Here is a 17,724-nt window from a genome sequence, read left to right on the forward strand (position 1 = left end):
AAACTTGCTCTCCAACGTAGAGAAGCCAAAGCAAATGGAAAAATTGAAGAGGTGCACGAGCTGAACAGGAAATTTCAAAGATCAGCTCAAGAAGATAAAGCCAAGTACTATAAAATCTTGTATGATAGGGTGCTTCAAAAAAGTTTGTGGAAAAATTCCATTATCTTTTCATTCCATTTGTACACAGATTCTTTTTTTTTTAAATCTTTGCATTGTGAATTGAGTGAAGGTTTATGGAGCAGATCATCAGTTTGGCGGCTAACAAGTCATATTCAATGATTGCAATCCCCTCCATTTAGTCAGTTCACAGTATTTTCCTCTCTTTAGTTTAGCTCTTGCATTCCTCCCTGTGTCTCCCACCACCTTCATTTTTCCTCTGCCAACCGCCCTCTCATTGTATATTGCCCTTCCTGCCACCTATGTTAACATGTGTTTACCTTCTACCCTCCCCTCTCCATGTACCACCCCACTATAATTACATCATAGAATTTTTCTCTTATCAACAAAACTTTTTCTTAAATTTTCACAACAGTTTGTCTTTGGTGATTAATTTCATTCAGCATAATGTCCTCCAGGTTCATTCACTGGTTTCTTTGTTCCACATCATTTTCTGTACTGAGTTTGTTTAGTTTGTGGGTTTCCTTTTTATTTTCATTTCTCTTGTGTTAATGTTCACCGAATCTTTCTGATTTTCCCTCTTTTTTAGTTTGATGTGAAGATATAGTCATTTTCTTTGAGGGTTACCCTGTATTTTAAAGTTTTATCCCCATTTAAAACAGTGTTACATCTTAAAATCCACTTGATATTCTTACTTTTTGAAGTTCCTACATGGAACATCAGACAATTCCTTGACTCCTCATCTAACTTCTTAGATCTGATGTCTCCTTTGTGAGATAACGCCTTACCACATAGGGAAGTCCTGGGACAAGCAGAAGTCCCTAAGGTAGTTCTGGAAAGTCCAGCTTTCTTGCTTGGGCTCTCTGGCCAGTGGACAGATTTCCCTTCTCCCCAGACAACTGTTCTCTTGGAGGGAATGGTGCCTGGGGGATATTTGCCAACTCCAACATTCTTTGATTTTATTGATCCTACAAATTTGATTTAGGTTCTGGGGTTTTTTCCTCCAGAATTATTCAATTAGAATACCAGTCTTGTTTGTTTCAGCCTTTCACCATCATCAACACCTATTTATCTACATTGATTAAAAAATTTTTAAAAAGGGGAAATATCACAGAATATCTGAAAACTTTAAATGGCTTGCAATTTTTTAAAAAACTAGATTTAAAAGAGGGCTGCTGTTTAGTGCTGTCAAGTCGGTTCCAACTCATAGCGACCTTGTAAAGGGTTTCCAAGGAGTAGCTGGTGTGTTTGAACCGCTGTCCTTGTGATTTTCAGTCTAGTGCTGGGCCTACAGTGCCATAATCAGAGTCCAAAGAGGGCGATCTTGTCTAAATTTCACAATAATGAATTAGCAGTCCAGCTCTGGCACTTACTCACGTAGCGACATTTTCTTTGCTGAATTCTCAGTAGTAACGCTTAGTCCAGAAGAGACGAGAAACTGAATGCCCATCCTGCTTTCCTGCTGAACAACTTTCCCAGTGTCTCCTGGGCACAGATAGCATTAGAATCTCCCATAGGAGACGATGGCTCTTCAATATGTGGGTGTAAGACCTTGGTTCCTGCTTCAAACGCCCCACAGGTTGGAAGGGATCAGAGACCACAGTCATCCTCTCCTGGGTTCCTGCTTCACAACCTCCCACAGGTTGGAAGGGATCAGAGACAGTTATGTTATCAGCAAAATATCTGAACCGCATTTACCATCACCAAGAGATTATAAGCAAAATTTTCTGTAATCAGTTTACCTTTTTTTGATCGACGATGAAACTGCCAGTGCAGTGCAACTTTATTTTCATCTAAAAGTTAGAGTAATGATCCTTAGATCAATTGTAGACTTACCTATGAACTATTATTTTATTTTATTTTTGGTAACCATAATCCAGTTTACACATGAAACACATAGACTTAAAGAAACTTTCTTTTAACTTCATATGCATATTTAAAATACAGAAATGACGTAACTCAAGGGAGAAGCAATAGTCAGATCTCTTACTGAGTAGCAAAATATATGGATGTCTTGCCACACTTTAATTAAAAGTTGTACTAGTTTTGATGTTGTTGTTAAGTGCTGTTGAGTTGGTTCTGACCCACCGCGACCCTGGGTAGGGTTTCCGAGGAGCAGCTGGTGGGTTTAAACCGCCGACCTCGTGGTTCAACGTGAGCTTGCAGTTCAGCGCATTACTGTGCAGCGCCTCACCAGGACTCCAGTATTTTTGATGGTGCTGCCTATAAAGCATGAAGAAAGTTTGGAAACAAGAAAGTAGATCGAGTTTATGGATCAGTCCAGGAGGACAGCAGCACGCCCCTGCCTGGCCTTGCTGACTAGAATTTGGAAAGATTTCACCCTGCACATAACCCTTTTCATAGCCTGAATGATGTACAGACAGAATTAATATCGTTTCATGTAACTTTTTTTTTTAAATCAATTTGTCGTTGTTGTTAAGTGCCGTCGAGTCGGTTCTGATTCATAGTGAACCTGTATAGGGTTTCTGAGGAGCGGCTGGTAGGTTTGAACCGCCGACCTTGCAGGTGAAGCTGACTTTGTGGTCCAGTGCTTTATCCTGCAGCAACACACCAGGACTCTTTTTTTTTTTTTAATTTAAATTATTACTCAGTGATTATTGGCAGAATATGTTGAGTAGGAGATTGGTTCTGAAAGGACCCAGTAAAGAGTAAACTAGCTGTGCTGTGGACACTTCAAAGTAAAAGTAATATCTGAACTTTGTTGTTGTTGTTGAGTACCACTGAGTCAGTTCCTTCTCACAGCAACCATCTGTAGTGTTTCTGGGGTCCAGGTGTGGTGCTGTAGGATCAGCACTGGACTGCGAACTACAAGGTCAGCAGTTCAAACCCACCCGCTGCTCCTCAGTACCTTGTACAATGTCGCTATCAGTTAGAACCAGCTCAGTGGCAGTTAACAACAATATAGGATTTCTGAGGAGTGGCTGGTGGGTTTGAACCACCAACCTTGTGGTTAGCAGTCCAGTGCTGATCCTACAGCACCACACCAGAAGCAGTAATTATGTCCGCCTCGGTTTTTTGGGTGATTTTATGGACATGGAAGTGCTTTATGTGAGTGTGCTTCCCTTCAGATATAGGGCCTGAAATACAGCCTTTGGAATATACTCTTGTAAGTAAATTATTACCTTTAATTTTTAGGAAAGAATTTTGATAATACCCAGCCTGAGGTGTGCCCTTGCTTATTCTGAGCTTTGTGATATGTATTCAGGACAGGCTCTTGATAATTTGTTAACAAGGCCTTTTTAACACTTTGGACAGATGCGCATACTGTTTTCAATCTTCACGCTTAATTATTCGATTTTGTATTTGATGCCAGAACACCCTGACTCCTAATCACTGCTCATTGTTGCAAGTCCATTATATTCTAACTGTTTGAGTGCTCCCGTTGACCTTGAACTGACATTATAAGCTGTGTCTAATCTTTTCAGTCTATATTTCTAATGCTTCTTTTCTTTTTTCCTGTTCCCTGTTCCCTGTTTAGCATCACAATGGGGCTGCCTCTGAGCCCAGCAGCTGACTCCGCCCGCTCTGCAAGGCATGCCCTCTCCCTCATTGCCACTGCCAGACCCCCTGCCTTCATCACTACCATAGCCAAAGAGGTGAGTGGAGTGGTCCAGTAGGCCCCCGGCTTCTGAGAGGTCAGGTCTACATTAGTCCTTCCAGTTGGTTCTAGAACTGGACAAGTTATCATTTCACACTGGAATGAATCTATTATGTGCCTGTGTGCGGACACACTAAATTCCACAGTGGAGAATTCATTGCCATGTACTCCGGTAGCGTAGTGGTTACGAATTGGGCTGCTAACCTCAGGGTCAGCAGTTCGAAACTACCAGCTGTTCCGTGGAAGAAAGATGAGGCTTTCTGCTCCCATAAAGATTTACAGCCTTGGAAACCCTGTACAGGGTCGCTATGAGTCGGAACCGACCCCACGGCACATAACAACTTTTACATTTTTATCCCTTTAATATGTATATGGTTTTGTTTGGTGCTGTTGAGTCGGTGCCAACTTATAGCAATGCTGTATTGAACAGAGGAGTCCTGGTGTGTACCATACCGTAAGCACTAGACCTCAAAGTCAGTTTGAACCTTTAGGTTGGCAGTTCAAACTCACCAGCCGCCCATCAGAAACCCTACCCAGGGCCTCTAGGAGTCAGAACCGACTCAGTGACACTTAACAACATCGATAAAATAATAGTAATCCTGGTATGGCGCTGTAGGATAAGCACTGGACTGCTTGCTAGTCACAAGGTTGGAGGTTCAAACCTACTAGCTGCTCCTTGGAAACCCTATACAGGGATGCTTTGAGTCTTAACCAACTGGACGGCACATAACAACAACCTGGCTATGGTGGTTGTGTGCTGTGGAATTGATTCCAACTCATAGCGACCCTGTACAGGGTTTCTGAGGCTGTAAATCCTTACAAGAGCAGAAAGCCTCATCTTTCTCCTGTGGAACAGCATGTAGTTTCAAACTGCTGACCCTGAGGTTAGCAGCCCTATTCGTAACCACTACGCTACCAGAGCTCCTTAGTAACAATAGAACAGAAAAAGCCCTCTGCCCCGTCCTGTGCCATCCTCACACTGTTTGAGCCGGTTGTAGTAGCCACCATGTCAGTTCGTCTCCTTAAGAATCTTTCTCTTTTTTGTTGACCCTCGACTTGACCGAGCATGAATTCCTTCTCTAGGGACTGAGAGCAGAACCAAAGTACATGAGACAAAATCCTCACCATCCTTCCTTCTAGGGAACAACATGCTGGCTGAACTGATTTAGTTATTCTTCTGGGAGTCCATTATAGATCTAGTATTCTCAACCAATACCATAATTCAAAAACCTTGATTCTCTAGTTCTCCTTATTCATTGTGTCACTCTTGTGGTGACTGAAAATACCACGGCTTGGGTCAGACGCACCTCAGTCCTCAAAGTGACATGCTTGCTTTATATAACCCTTTCAAGAGATCTTTGCAGCAGAGTTAACCATTGCAATACCTGGTTTGGTTTTCTGACTGCTACTTCCGTGAGCGTTGATTGTGAATCCACGTAAAATGAAATCCTTAACAGCATCCATCTTTTCTCTATTTATGAGGCTGTTGGTTGCTTATTCGCCAGTTGTGAGGATTTTGTTTTATGTGAAGGTGTTGTTGTTGTTGTTGTTAAGTACCGTAGAGTCAGTTCCGACTCATAGCGACCCTGTACAGGGTTTCCGAGGCTGTTAATCTTTACGGGAGCAGAACGCCTCATCTTTCTCCCATGGAATCGCTGGTAGTTTTGAACTGCTGACCTTGAGGTTAGAAGCCCGATTCATAACCACTACGCTACCAGAGCTCCTTACTAAAAGTTGTAGTCTTGATCTTCATCAGTAAGTGCTTCAAGTCCTCTTCACTTTCAGCAAGTCAGGTTGTGTTACCTGCATATCGCAGGTTATTAATGAACCTTCAGCTTTGATGCAGTGGTCTTCATGCCCTGCAGCTGCTCCGAATATTTGCTCAGCTTTCAGATTGAATACGTATGGTGAATACATTCAGATTGATTACATACGGTGAGCAGATACCTTTGCTGAAACTATGAAGTATCCCCTTGGTCTGTTTGAATGACTGCCTATTTGTCTGTGTATACATATAGGTTCCACATGAGGTTCCACATAAGTATAATTAAGCATTCTAGAATTCCTGTTCTTCATAGTGTTATCCATAATTTTTTCTGATCCACACAGTCTAATGGATTTGCATAATTAACAAAGCACCGGGGAATATATCTTTCTGGTTTTCTCTGCTTATAGCCAAATTCTACCTATAATATATATCATAATATTATTGTCATTGTTGTTAAGTTGTATTGAATCATTTCTAACTCATAGGGATCCTGTATAGTGTTTCCAAGGAGCAGGTGGTGGGTTTGAACTGCTGACCTTGTGGTTAGCAGTCCAGTGGCATCATAATAACATTTACCAACTCCAGATTTTTCCCGTGTACGATTTAGTGACAGCAGTTATATTAATCATGATGTGCACTCATTACCAGTATCCTGTGCCAAATTTTTCATCACCAGAATGGAAACTGGGCACGTCCTATGTGTGCTTTTGTGTTCATTTCTGTTCAAGTTAACTTACTTCCTTGTAAATATTTGATAGTAGTTTTTCTATCTGAATTATAGTAGGCTTATACAAATTAAAATATTTAAAAGGTATTCATATTTTACAAGTGTAAGTATCTTCCTGTAATTAAGACTAACTTTTTATTTGGCACTGAGCTTTCCAACTGTAAACAAAAATGTAAGTCATAAACGTGCTAATTGTTTTCCCTATTACCTGTCACAGATAAAGACTTGAATGCCAGTTGATTCTTAGTGTCCTAACTAATTGCCCACATCTAACTGAAAAACACGAATAAAGAGCAATGAACCAATTATGAGATCTTTCTGTTAAAGAAGCTTGAAGGTCTTAGAAGGGGAAGTAAAAGGAAAGGGATATAAGCTTCCAGTGGTTTTTTGTGTGTGTGTGTGGTTTTGTTTTTAAAGGTTTGCTCCATCTCTGCATGAGTAATGTGCAGACTTAGTGTCCATGGGGTATGGGCTGTGTCTGAGTTGTTTTTCCTGCAGCTATGATGAATTTTAAAAATACTGAATAAATATCTTCTGAGTCTACCTGATCCCTTCAAACCTTTTGGGCCTGTGTCTGCCCCAGAGCCATTCTTAATAGGCACTCGGCAAGTATTTGTGACTTGAAGATGCTAGAAGGGAGGAAGGAAGGTCCTAATAGCAGTTTATATGTTTGTACGAGACTGTGGAATTTTGGGTTCATAACTCAAATCCAATTTTAGAATGAAGAGAGTGTGTTTTTCCTGTAGTACAAAGTGTTATTGGGAGGTTCCACTATATTTTAAAATATGGCTTTTATCTGTATGGGTATGTGATATATTTACATTTATGTACAGTGCATGTGCGCATGTGTGTATAAATGAATAATTTCTTTGTCATAGAACAACGTTACCATTTTATCCCTGCGTAACGTCACAGCCGTCAGGCCGCATGCAGAGGTCCTGTGGACGTTCAGCTGTCTGTGAAAGGGAGTAAGCAGTTCTGGTTTTGAATGCAAGTTTGCACCATTTGCATTTGAGTGGTTTTTCAGTGAAATGTTAGAATATTCATTCTTTGGGTTTATTTTACTTCAGCATTTGGCTAGGAAAGTAATTTGAAAATAGTTCATGGTAATTGTCCACATCCCAAGGGGGCTTCATTATGTTCTAATTCCACTTGCCATGAACTTTTTGATGCCCCCTAGTATATTACCTTTAAAAAACAAGGTACCCACTTTTAGCGTAGCCAAGTAAACATATGTGTTGCTCTGCATTTTCACTGTCCCTCACGCCTGCACTGACTATCCCATGAGCCCCGTTCCTGCATGACTCCCTGGGCAGCAATAATGCTCTTCACACCCTGAACTGCAAAAAAAAGTCACTGACTTTATATTGATTTTAATGTCTCTTACTTATTAATCTGATTTCCCAACTTGATTGTAAAGTTCTTAAAATGGTGCTTAGGATATGTTGTTGTTGTTGTTGTTAAGTGCCGTGGAGTAGGTTCCAACTCATAGCAACCCTTTGTAGGGTTTCCAAGGAGCAGTTGGTAGGTTTGAACTGCTGACCTTGTGGTTCACAGTCCAGTGCTGATCCTACAGCGCCACACCAGGAGCCCAACGTGGGATATAGTTAGTGCCAGGTTTGTGCTTTTTACTGTTAGTACTAGACTGATGTTGTTACTTGCTGTCAAGTCAATTCTGACCCATAGTGACCCTGTATAGCGGATGGTGAGCTTGAACCACCAACCTTGTGGTTCAAACCAACTTTGCAATCTAGTGCATTAGCTCATAGCACCACACCAGGACTCCTAGTACAAGATGTTGTTGTTATGTGCCGTCGAGTTGGTTCTGACCCATAGTGACCCTGAACAGGGTTTCCGAGGCTGTAAATCTTTACGGTGCAGAAAGCCTCATCTTTCTCCCATGGAGCAGCTCGTAGCTTCGAACTGCTGACCTTGCGGTTCGCAGCCTGATTCGTAACCACTACGCTACCAGAGCTCCTCCTAGTACTAGATAGTTCTCCAATAAAGTACTTAGTACTAGATAGTAAGTGCTTTATTGGTGCACTGAACTGTACCTGCAAAGTCAGTGGATCAAACCTACCAGTCCATCCTCAAAAACCCTATACAGAGCTGCTATGAGTTGGAACTGACTCAAAACTGCCCTTACTAACAACAACAACAAGTTTGTTATTCCTTAAGAGCCAGTACTTATGCACTGTGGGCATACCCTGTCTCTCACCTCAATGCCACATGTAATGACTTCACGAATCTTCAGTCTGTCTGTTTCTCAAATTGTAAGGATAACACTATATTAAATTCTTATATAATAACAAAGAACTTGTTGTTGTTGTTGTTAAGTGCCGTTGAGTCAGTTCCGACCCATAGCAACCCTGTAACAGGGTTTCCGAGGGTGTAAATCTTTACGGGAGTAGAAAGCCTCATCTTTCTCCCGCGGAGCGGCTGGTAGTTTCGAACCGCTGACCTTAAGGTTCGCAGCCCGATTCATAACCACTACGCTACTTAGACATTTTTATTAAACAGTGCTTACTGAGTTCTTATTATCTAAATAGTTTCTTTTTGCAGTCAGAATTATTTCCTGACCCACCCTATGAGGTAGGTTTGGGGGTTTATTTGTTGTTGGTTTTTTTTTTGTTTTTTTTTTTTAAGAAAAGACAGACTTTATTATTCCCAACACAGGGCAGGTCTTCATGGGGTGGCGGGAGGCGGCTCTGGGCCCCTACTTGCTGATGATGAGTGGGTTCCGCAGGACCACGATGACAGAGTCCCCACGCAGGAACATCTTGGAGATGTAGCCATCCTTGTTGACAGGCTAGGGTTTCTTCATGCCTTTGCCATTCTTGCAGACTTCGGTCCACATCTCTGTCACTTTCTCCAGTGCCATGTTGCAGGGCCTGTGGAAAGCCTTCACGCGGTCCGGCAGCTTCTTGTTGTTGCGACAGTTGGCGAGCACTTGGGTGTTGTTCTTGACCGACTGCGTGAGCACCGACAGGGGCCCCCGTGGTAAACTCCTCCCCTCCCCCTGCTTCTGCAGCTCCTCTGGGGTCTCCTCACTCTTGGGCATGTTGAGGAGGCTCCTGGTGCTGGCAGCATTCTTGGATCACTCCACAAGGTCGGTTTTTGCTGACCCACCCTAAAGGACAGAAGAGAACTACTCCATAGGGCATCCAAGGCTATACATCTTTATGGGAGCTGACTGCCTCATCTTTCTCTCACAGAGGACCAGGTGGGTTTGAACCACCAACCTTGTAATTTTATAGTAAGCCAACATTTAACAATCTGTGCCACCAGCGCTGCTTATTTTATTAACAAGGAAAAAGAAAAGAAGCCAGTGGCTAGAAATGCAAGATGCTGTCCAGTGTCACCTGATCTGCATTGTGGAAATGTTTTTTTAGGTGCACAGACATACTGCTCTTGCAGCAAACGCCCAATCACAGCAGAGTATTCACACCACAACTCTGGCTCGTGCTAAAGGGGAGATTCTCCGAGTCATTGAAATTCTCATCGAAAAGATGCCCGCAGACGTGGTGGATCTTCTTGTGGAGGTAAGACTCTCTTGCTTCAAATGTTGCTTCAACAGATTGAAATATTCCAGTTCAGTACGGGAAATCGGCGTCTAAACTTCCAACATATCTATGAGAGTGAATGGGTGGGTGGGTGAGTAGTAACTAAAATGAATGAGCTCCCCTACCATTTCTGGAGGCCTTTATTTAAAGTCCCTCAAAGCGCTATGTCTATTTACCTGGAATGGGTCTGTGTTAGAGTAAGTTTTAAAGGTTCTGTTCTCATTCACATCTGTCTTTATAAATAGAATAAGAAGGCAAAGTGTGCTTAAATCTAAGCTATCAATACCACACATAAATATGAATGACCTTTAAAATAAATAATGCCGTCTCCCTGTTGCACTGCACTGTCTTGTAGACTGTTTCAACTTGTTTCCAGGATGGCCTGTTGAATAGGCGTGTTGACATTTGCTTTTGTTTTGTTTTAAAGTAAACGTTAAAACAACACTCTCTAGAATTGTCCTGGGCAAAGGAGGCCTCAATTATTCATTTACATTTCAGAGAATTAAGTGTTTGAAGTTAGTTTTGATCTGTATCTTCTTCTGTGTAAGGTCATGGACATCATCATGTACTGCCTGGAAGGATCTTTGGTTAAAAAGAAAGGTCTTCAAGAGTGTTTCCCGGCCATCTGCAGGTAAAAACGCCTTCCAAAAGATTGCAAAAGAAAGCATTTTCACTAACCAAATAGTTTAAATATATATATATCTTTTTATCTTTGGTTAGTGAGTAGTCTTGCTCAGTTATTAATGCAATTATTGATTAATATCTGCTTGTTTTCTAAAGCAGTGTGTAGACAGCTTGTAGTAAAAGACACAGGTATAAGAACCAGTTATTTGAAAGTAGATCATGAAGGAACTTTGGTTCAAACTTAAATGAATAAGAGATAGCGTCCACTGAGTAATTGGGTACCTGTAGTCCTTTCTCCATTACTCCAATTAATATTTAGTCAAAAAGTTTCTAACTGATGGTAGAAGATGCACTTTTCAGAAGATGTGGCCTTTATGCCACATTTTCTCTGCTTGCTGGTTTTTCATATAAAACCACTATTGGCCTTATGTCCTATTACATGTGGGCATGTTCCTTGTATGAAAACAACAACAAAAAGCAAGAGCAGGTAAACTCTTTATGCACCGTGGTACTATGTTAATTGTAACTCAAAGAATTTCATGCTTTATATAGCCTAGCACTGTTATAAAATGAAAATATTTTTAGTGAAGACTTTTTAATGTTGACATGTGTTTTACATTTGTTTATTTTTCAGTGTTTTGTGTTGTTTTCTTTTGAAGTCGTTTTAAGTTTAGTGCTCAAACTGTTTATAGCTTGAAGCACATGTTGTTGAATTTTTATTTATTTTTTTTTTTACCTCCATGTAGTCAATAGAAAGATTGTTTAAATCTGTTGAAAGCTAATTCTTTTTATGGAAAGTGAACTTCTAGATATAAAGCAAGTCACTGTAGCAATGAGTGTGAGATTGGCACAGGGTCGCTATGAGTGAGTGCCAACTGGATGACACCTAACAACGACAATAGAAAACAAAACAGCCATTTACTCCTTGTTACATAACAAGTTCAAGGCAGCTCTCATTTTATAGATTTTCAGACTCTCAAGAGTAACTTGGAGGGAGGAGGTCCTTCAATTAAGCATGTAACAAAGTGTTTATTTGAGAGAGCTAAGGAAACTGGATCAGAATATGAAATATCAACACATGTGAGGAGTGCTCTTATTCTATGAGGGTCTCAGGGAAGAACTAATGATGTTGTTAAAAAGCAGGGGCCGTGTCCCTCTTGTTCACTGACAAATCCCTAGCCCCTTAAATGATGCACATAGCACGCACTCAGATCATATGGAATGAATGAAAAATCTACCAATAATGAAAGAGTGTGCTAACCAGAAGTTTCATCGTCTTCCTCTGTTTCTAAAAACTTTATAACAAACAGCATCAGTGTTGAGTTACTGATTGTTCTCGTCCATGTTAAGTTCTGGTAGAGGGGTTAGAACGAAAGACAGCCCAAAGTAAGAGAACTCTGACCTAAAATCTCTACCTCCGATTAATGTACTCCAGGAGTTATTCCTAGAGCCCCTTCAAGAGAATCACCCAACTCCTAGGCCTCACCTGAGGTCCTCGTGTGGCACTGCAAGGTAATGCACTGGATTGCAAGGTCAGTTTGAACTTCTAGGCCAGCGGTTCACCCACCAGCCATTCCCTAGATAGAGTTGCTATGAGTTAGAATCGACTTGAAGGCACTTAACAACAACAAGGCCCCTCCTGAACGTACCTGCTTTACCTCATGAAGTCTGGGTAGATGCATTTAACAGCCTACCCTGGTGATTCAAACACCAGTGCTGAAAAAGTACTCTCATAATCCAAAGTGTAGAAAAATACCACCTAAATCTTTGTTCCTTGCTGCTGTGTTGTGTTGTGTAAAATATTGGGTCCTTAAAGGGCTCATTTGTTTATTCATTGACAAAACTCTGCAATTCTGAGACACCTGAAGGTATTCCTTCAACCCACCCATTCCAGTGATGGGCCATTAGTTTTTAAAGACTTGCCCTTAGATAGCATTGCAGAACTCCTGCCGAAGACAGAAACTCCAACTGGTAATTAACTTTCATCTATTTAGCAACTGAGAAAAACAGAACACTTAGAAGCCAGTTTAAAAGACTTGTGGTCCATTCATTCCTAAGTATTCTAGTTTGTTGTTGGCCTTGTTGGTAAGTGCTGTTGAATTGATTCCCACTCATATCGACCCTGTACAGGGCTTCCAAGGAGCAGATGATGGGTTTGAACCACTGACCTTGCGGATGGTAGTCCAGTGCTTATATTCTCAAATTCAGATAAACCGCATGGCTGGCCAGTCTGTCTGTACCCACTGTTGCCTTCCCAGGTGTCTTTGTAGCGTCATGATCCTTTAGGAGAGGACAGAGGAAAACCTCCTATGCATTTCTTGGAGGGGATCATGCTGATGTCATGCTGATGTACACGGTTTAGTGTCCTGTCTTTGAAGATTCAATCAAGACAATTCTTTGAGATCTGTATGACAGGCATTATGTTGTATGTTTTGTGCTCAGAACAGGTATATTTTTGGTTTTCGTTCCTATAATCAGTGTTGATGTTAAAATATTTCTTTAGTCATTTACCCACTGCTGTCAAATCAATTTCAACTGAGAGTGACCCGAGAGGACAGAGTACAACTGCTCCATAGGGGTTTTGAGTCCATAAGTCATTTCAGAAGCAAACTGTCTCCTCTTTCTAACATGTAGCAGCTGGTGAGTTTCAACAGCAGACTTTATGGTGAACCACTGACCTTAAGGTAAACAGTCTGATCTTTAGGTAAGCAGTCCAATGCTTAACACACTCAACCTCCTAGGCTGTTTTGGCCATTGTTGTTGTTGTTGTTGTTAAGTGCTATCAATCCAGTTATGACTTATAGCCCCCCTGTAGAGGGTTTCCAAGGAGCAGCTTGTGGGTTTGAACCACCAACCTTCTGGAAAGCAGTCCAGTGCCTATCCTATAGCGCCACACCAGGACTCCCATTTGGTCATTGTTGTTAAGTGCCATGGAGTCGGTTCCAACCCCTAGTGACCCTGTATAGGGTTTCCAAGGAGAGGCTGGTGAGCTTGAACCGCCAACCTTGCAGTTCAAACCGACTTTTCAGTCTGGCTCAAAACCAAACGCCCTACCTAATTTTAGTAAGTTGTAGCATAGGTCTTCCACACTCCTTTACTCACATCACATCCTTGCAGCCTTCTCTTCCTTTTCTGTGTCTGCTGTTGTTACGTACTATAAACTTCCCTAGGTCCTTTCTGTAGTGTGTGTGCATATGGATGTGTGGATGTGTGTATACTGTATGTACGTATCAAAGCCACACAAGCTGACCAACGGTCCTGAAGTTGGCAACTGTCATTCTGCTGTCTGTGAAACCACCATGAGCTGGATGGAGCCAACTCAGCAGTAGCTAATGAAAACAGCATCCTTACACACACGCACATGTTGCTGATGTCTATTTTATTTCTAAAGCAGTAAACACTGGACTAACCATTGCAAGCATAGAACAACTCGGATTGTTTTCTAAAATGCCAAAGGCTTGTCTTAAGTGAAATGCTCTAGCTCTTCCTGAAGTAGTTTATATATCTGTAGATATTTTTCTACTAAGAATATTTAATAAGGAGTCCTGGTGTGACCACTGTGGGTTAATGTGCTAGACGGCAAAGCTGTATGAACTGCAAGGTCAGTGATTCAAGCTCACCAGCTGCTCCTCAGAAACCCTGTACAGGGTTGCTATGGGTCGGTGCCGACTCGACGGCACTTCACAACAACAACAAATATTTAATAAAATGTTCAAAGACCACATACTTTTAGCTGCTGTATAATAACGACTAAGGAGCTCTTGTAGCGTAGCGATTACGAATCAGGCTGAGAACCTCAAGGTCAGCAGTTCGGAACTACCAGCTGTTCCGCGGGAGAAAGATGAGGCTTTCTGCTCCCATAAAGATTTACAGCCTCAGAAACCCTGTGCAGGGCCGCTATGAGTCGGAACCAACTCCATGGCACGTAACCACCACCACCATAATAATGACTATAGTCATAGATTTAATTATTTCCTAATAATTTACATGTTAGTTCCAGGAGTATTATTAATAATACAGTGATATCCATTAGTAATACAAAAAAAAAAAAAAAAGTACTTAGATTTCAATGCCCCTGAGAAAAAATAGCACAGAACACACATCTTTCAAAACACAGCTACCCACAATAGTTCTGCTGTCGAGTTTCTTATCACGATAACAAATGCGGGCATAGAGAAATTAAACTGGATTCTTTCAGGACACAGATATGTTAACACCAAGATAGTTGCTGAATTAATTTTGTGTTTATGAGTACACAGAGTAAGAGGTACAAAAAAGTAACATTTAAGAAACAAATCCCTCCAGATTCTCTCCTGTCTCATTGGATCGTACTTGGCTTGGCCTTCCTCAGTCTCCTGGTGGTGGTGGTTATGTGCTGTGGAGTCGGTTCCAACTCATAGCGACCCTGTACAGGGTTTCCGAGGCTCCTTGGTGATAAAAAAAAAAAAAAAGTCACCCAGCACTGTAGATAATTGTTCAAGGCAGAAGTACGTAGAGTTCTGAGTCATTTGCACTTAATTGCTAGAATATAAAAAAAAATCCTCAGTTAAAAATACCTTGTTTTTGTTGTCAAGTCAGTTCCCACAGACAGTGACCCTGAATAGGGTTTCTGAGGTGGGTTTGAACCATCAACTTTTCAGTTCAATTTGACCTTGCAGTCCAGCGCATTATCCTGTAGCGCCACACCACAACTCCAAAAATGCCCTAGATACTAGGAAAGTAGATAGAACGAACGCCTTTCAAGACTTGGGAGGGTGAACTTTACGGAAGCTTCCTCTGAATGTGTTGTTACATTTTGGTTAGCCTTTGCTGTGCTACTGAGCTGGAATACCTTTGTGAGTGTCTGAGTTCAGCAGGACCGTCAATGTGACTCTGCTGGATTATCATTATTTAGTTACCTTATCAACATTCACTGCCTTGACACTATTATATTTGAAGCAGCAACATAAAATATGAGGCTGTGAGCCTGTATTTTGGTGTAAAAGCACCATAGTACCTACCGATGTGACAGTCACACATATGCTGCGAGGGTTTATTATTCAGTTTGCCTAGGTGTTTTTTACTGTCAGAGTCTAGAAGGTGAAGCTATTATGAACTCCAGCCTATTGACACCCAATTAGAAATGAAGATAAAGAGCCTCTGGAAATAGAGTGTAATTGTTAAATTTAAGGTTGCTTTATTGCCTTCTTGAGGGCTGGTGCATAATGCATAACAAATAGGAGATTAGGGAGTGTCTAAAATGAAACTGTAAGTTGATGGAAAAATATTTCATTTGTAGGTTTAGGAGGTTTTGGTTTGTTTGTTTCACCCCCTCCCCCCCCACACACACACCAAAAACTAGATGTGGCTGTAAAGTGCCTTACCTCTCCAATTGTGTCCATTCTAAGGGTCTAAGGGGCTGGGGATCTACTCTATAACAGTGGGGGGAGAGGGGACATCACCCAGAAGCTCCGTCTTTGAGTTCCCCTTAGGTCCTTCCTTATTTCATGCACTCTGACTTTCTCAAGTTGAGCGAGCCAATTTATTTGATGTATAGCTAAAAGTGATTTAATTTTTATGCCTTTTAAAGACTTGTCAAATAAAGAAATTCATAGATTCCAAAGGAATCCTTTGTTGGGCTCTGCCCCAATTTTTAGTTTAGAACATATGAGCACTCAATAGAGGTCCGCGATAGCTGTGGTTGAATAATGATACCAGCTCTGCTGGTTCTTGTGTTTACTCCTTAATTCCCTCATAATAAATGACACTGGCTCTTACTTAGGCAGTGACCTTGCTGCATTCTTTTTTGTAGCATTACAAGTTGTAGAAGTTTAAGACCTTTATGTTTATGAATGACCGACTCCTGTCCTTCGTCTTACACACGGGCAAGCTGTAGCCCTCTTTTGTACTGACAGTGAGGCTAAAGTGAAGCCCCACCGTACAGAGCCAACCTCACCCCTGCTCTGTGTTGTGCATGGGTGTCCACCTCATGTAGGCATGCAGAGGCTGGAGGGGCTCACAGCCTACCACGCTGGGCCACCTCCCCCAAGGATGAGTTGGGTTGGTGTGCTCCAGTTCTGAGACTCTTCCTCTTTGGATTCCTGACCCCATCTTCTCTCGCCCCTACTTGGACCTTGCTCTTTAAGACCCCTTCTCCCACTTTCATCCTCTACTTCTCTGTGGCTGCTCTGTCCTCCCCCACAAGCACGCTCTTTAGAGTCTCTACTGCTTTAGAGCTATGCCTGTCCTCGGAGTATCCTCGGTTGATTCTGTAGCATCCCACCTCCCCTGTATCAAAACAAGGAGCCAGTATGCTGGCTGTCCTTTGGTTACCTCTCATGCCCTTTCTGGTGTGCTCCTGTAGGAAACGCACTAGGCTGGTAACCAATCATTTGCCTGTTCTAGCCCACCAGCCACTCCGTGGAAACTCTGTTCAGCATCACAGAGCAGCAGTGACAACAACAAATGCCCTTCTGACCGACCGCAGTCTGAGTTTTGTCCGCACTACTTTGCTATCCTGTCTCCCTCACTTTTTCTCCTTCCTGCCCTCTCCCTTCCTCCCACCTGCCTTCATCCTTCCTTCCTTCTCTACCCTTCTTCCGCACACCCTCTTCACTGACTTTAATGTTCTCTTTCAAGTTACAAACAATTTTATGATTATTAAAGTGCTTTTCAGTCTTTATTGTCCGGGTTCTCAAACTTTTCAGTCTCCAAAACAAACAAACAAAAAAAATCATCACCCCTGAGTCGATTCTGACTCATGACAATTTTATGTGTTAGCACTGGACTGTGAGTCACAAGGTCAGGGGTTCAAACCCACCAGCTGCTCCTCGGAAACCCTATACAGGGTCGTGATGGGTTGGAAGTGACTTGACAACACTTAACAACAACAACAATCTTCACAAAGGCAGATCAACATGTCTTTCTTCCACGACACAGCTGGTTGGACTCGAACCTCCAACCTTTCATTAGAAGCTGAGCGTGAATGAATTGCACTACGTGGGAATCTTTTTGATCTCACTGAAAAGCTGTTGCCCTCCAGTCAGTTCTGACTTGTAGCAACCCTACAGGACAGAGGCGAACTGCTCCGCAGAGTGTCTAATGCTGTCTTCTTTACGGAAGCAGACTGCAACAGCTCCCAGTGACCCGACGTACAACAGAACAACACACTGCCCGGTCCTGCACAATCCTCATAATTGTGGTTACGTTTGAGCCCATTGTTGCTTCCTCTTTGTCAGTTCCTGAAGTTGACGGTCTTCCTCTTTCTTACTGACTCTGCGAAGCATGATGTCCTTCTCCAGGGTTTGATCACTCCTGACACCATGTG

General features: G+C 42.0%; 1 protein-coding gene across 2 annotated transcripts in view; it reads left to right on the plus strand.

Annotated features, from left to right (window-relative positions):
* WDR7 (WD repeat domain 7) overlaps window positions 1–17,724 on the plus strand; it is a 425,218-nt gene that overhangs the window by 305,693 nt on the left and 101,801 nt on the right. For both annotated transcript variants that reach the window (XM_006837515.1, XM_006837514.1), the window contains 3 exons: window positions 3,617–3,734; window positions 9,624–9,773; window positions 10,343–10,425. In XM_006837515.1, the coding sequence (XP_006837578.1) occupies window positions 3,617–3,734; window positions 9,624–9,773; window positions 10,343–10,425 (351 nt within the window). The remainder of the gene's footprint in view (window positions 1–3,616; window positions 3,735–9,623; window positions 9,774–10,342; window positions 10,426–17,724) is intronic.

This window comes from Chrysochloris asiatica, unplaced genomic scaffold (genome assembly GCF_000296735.1).
Source record: "Chrysochloris asiatica unplaced genomic scaffold, ChrAsi1.0 scaffold00021, whole genome shotgun sequence".
Taxonomy (NCBI): domain Eukaryota; kingdom Metazoa; phylum Chordata; class Mammalia; order Afrosoricida; family Chrysochloridae; genus Chrysochloris; species Chrysochloris asiatica.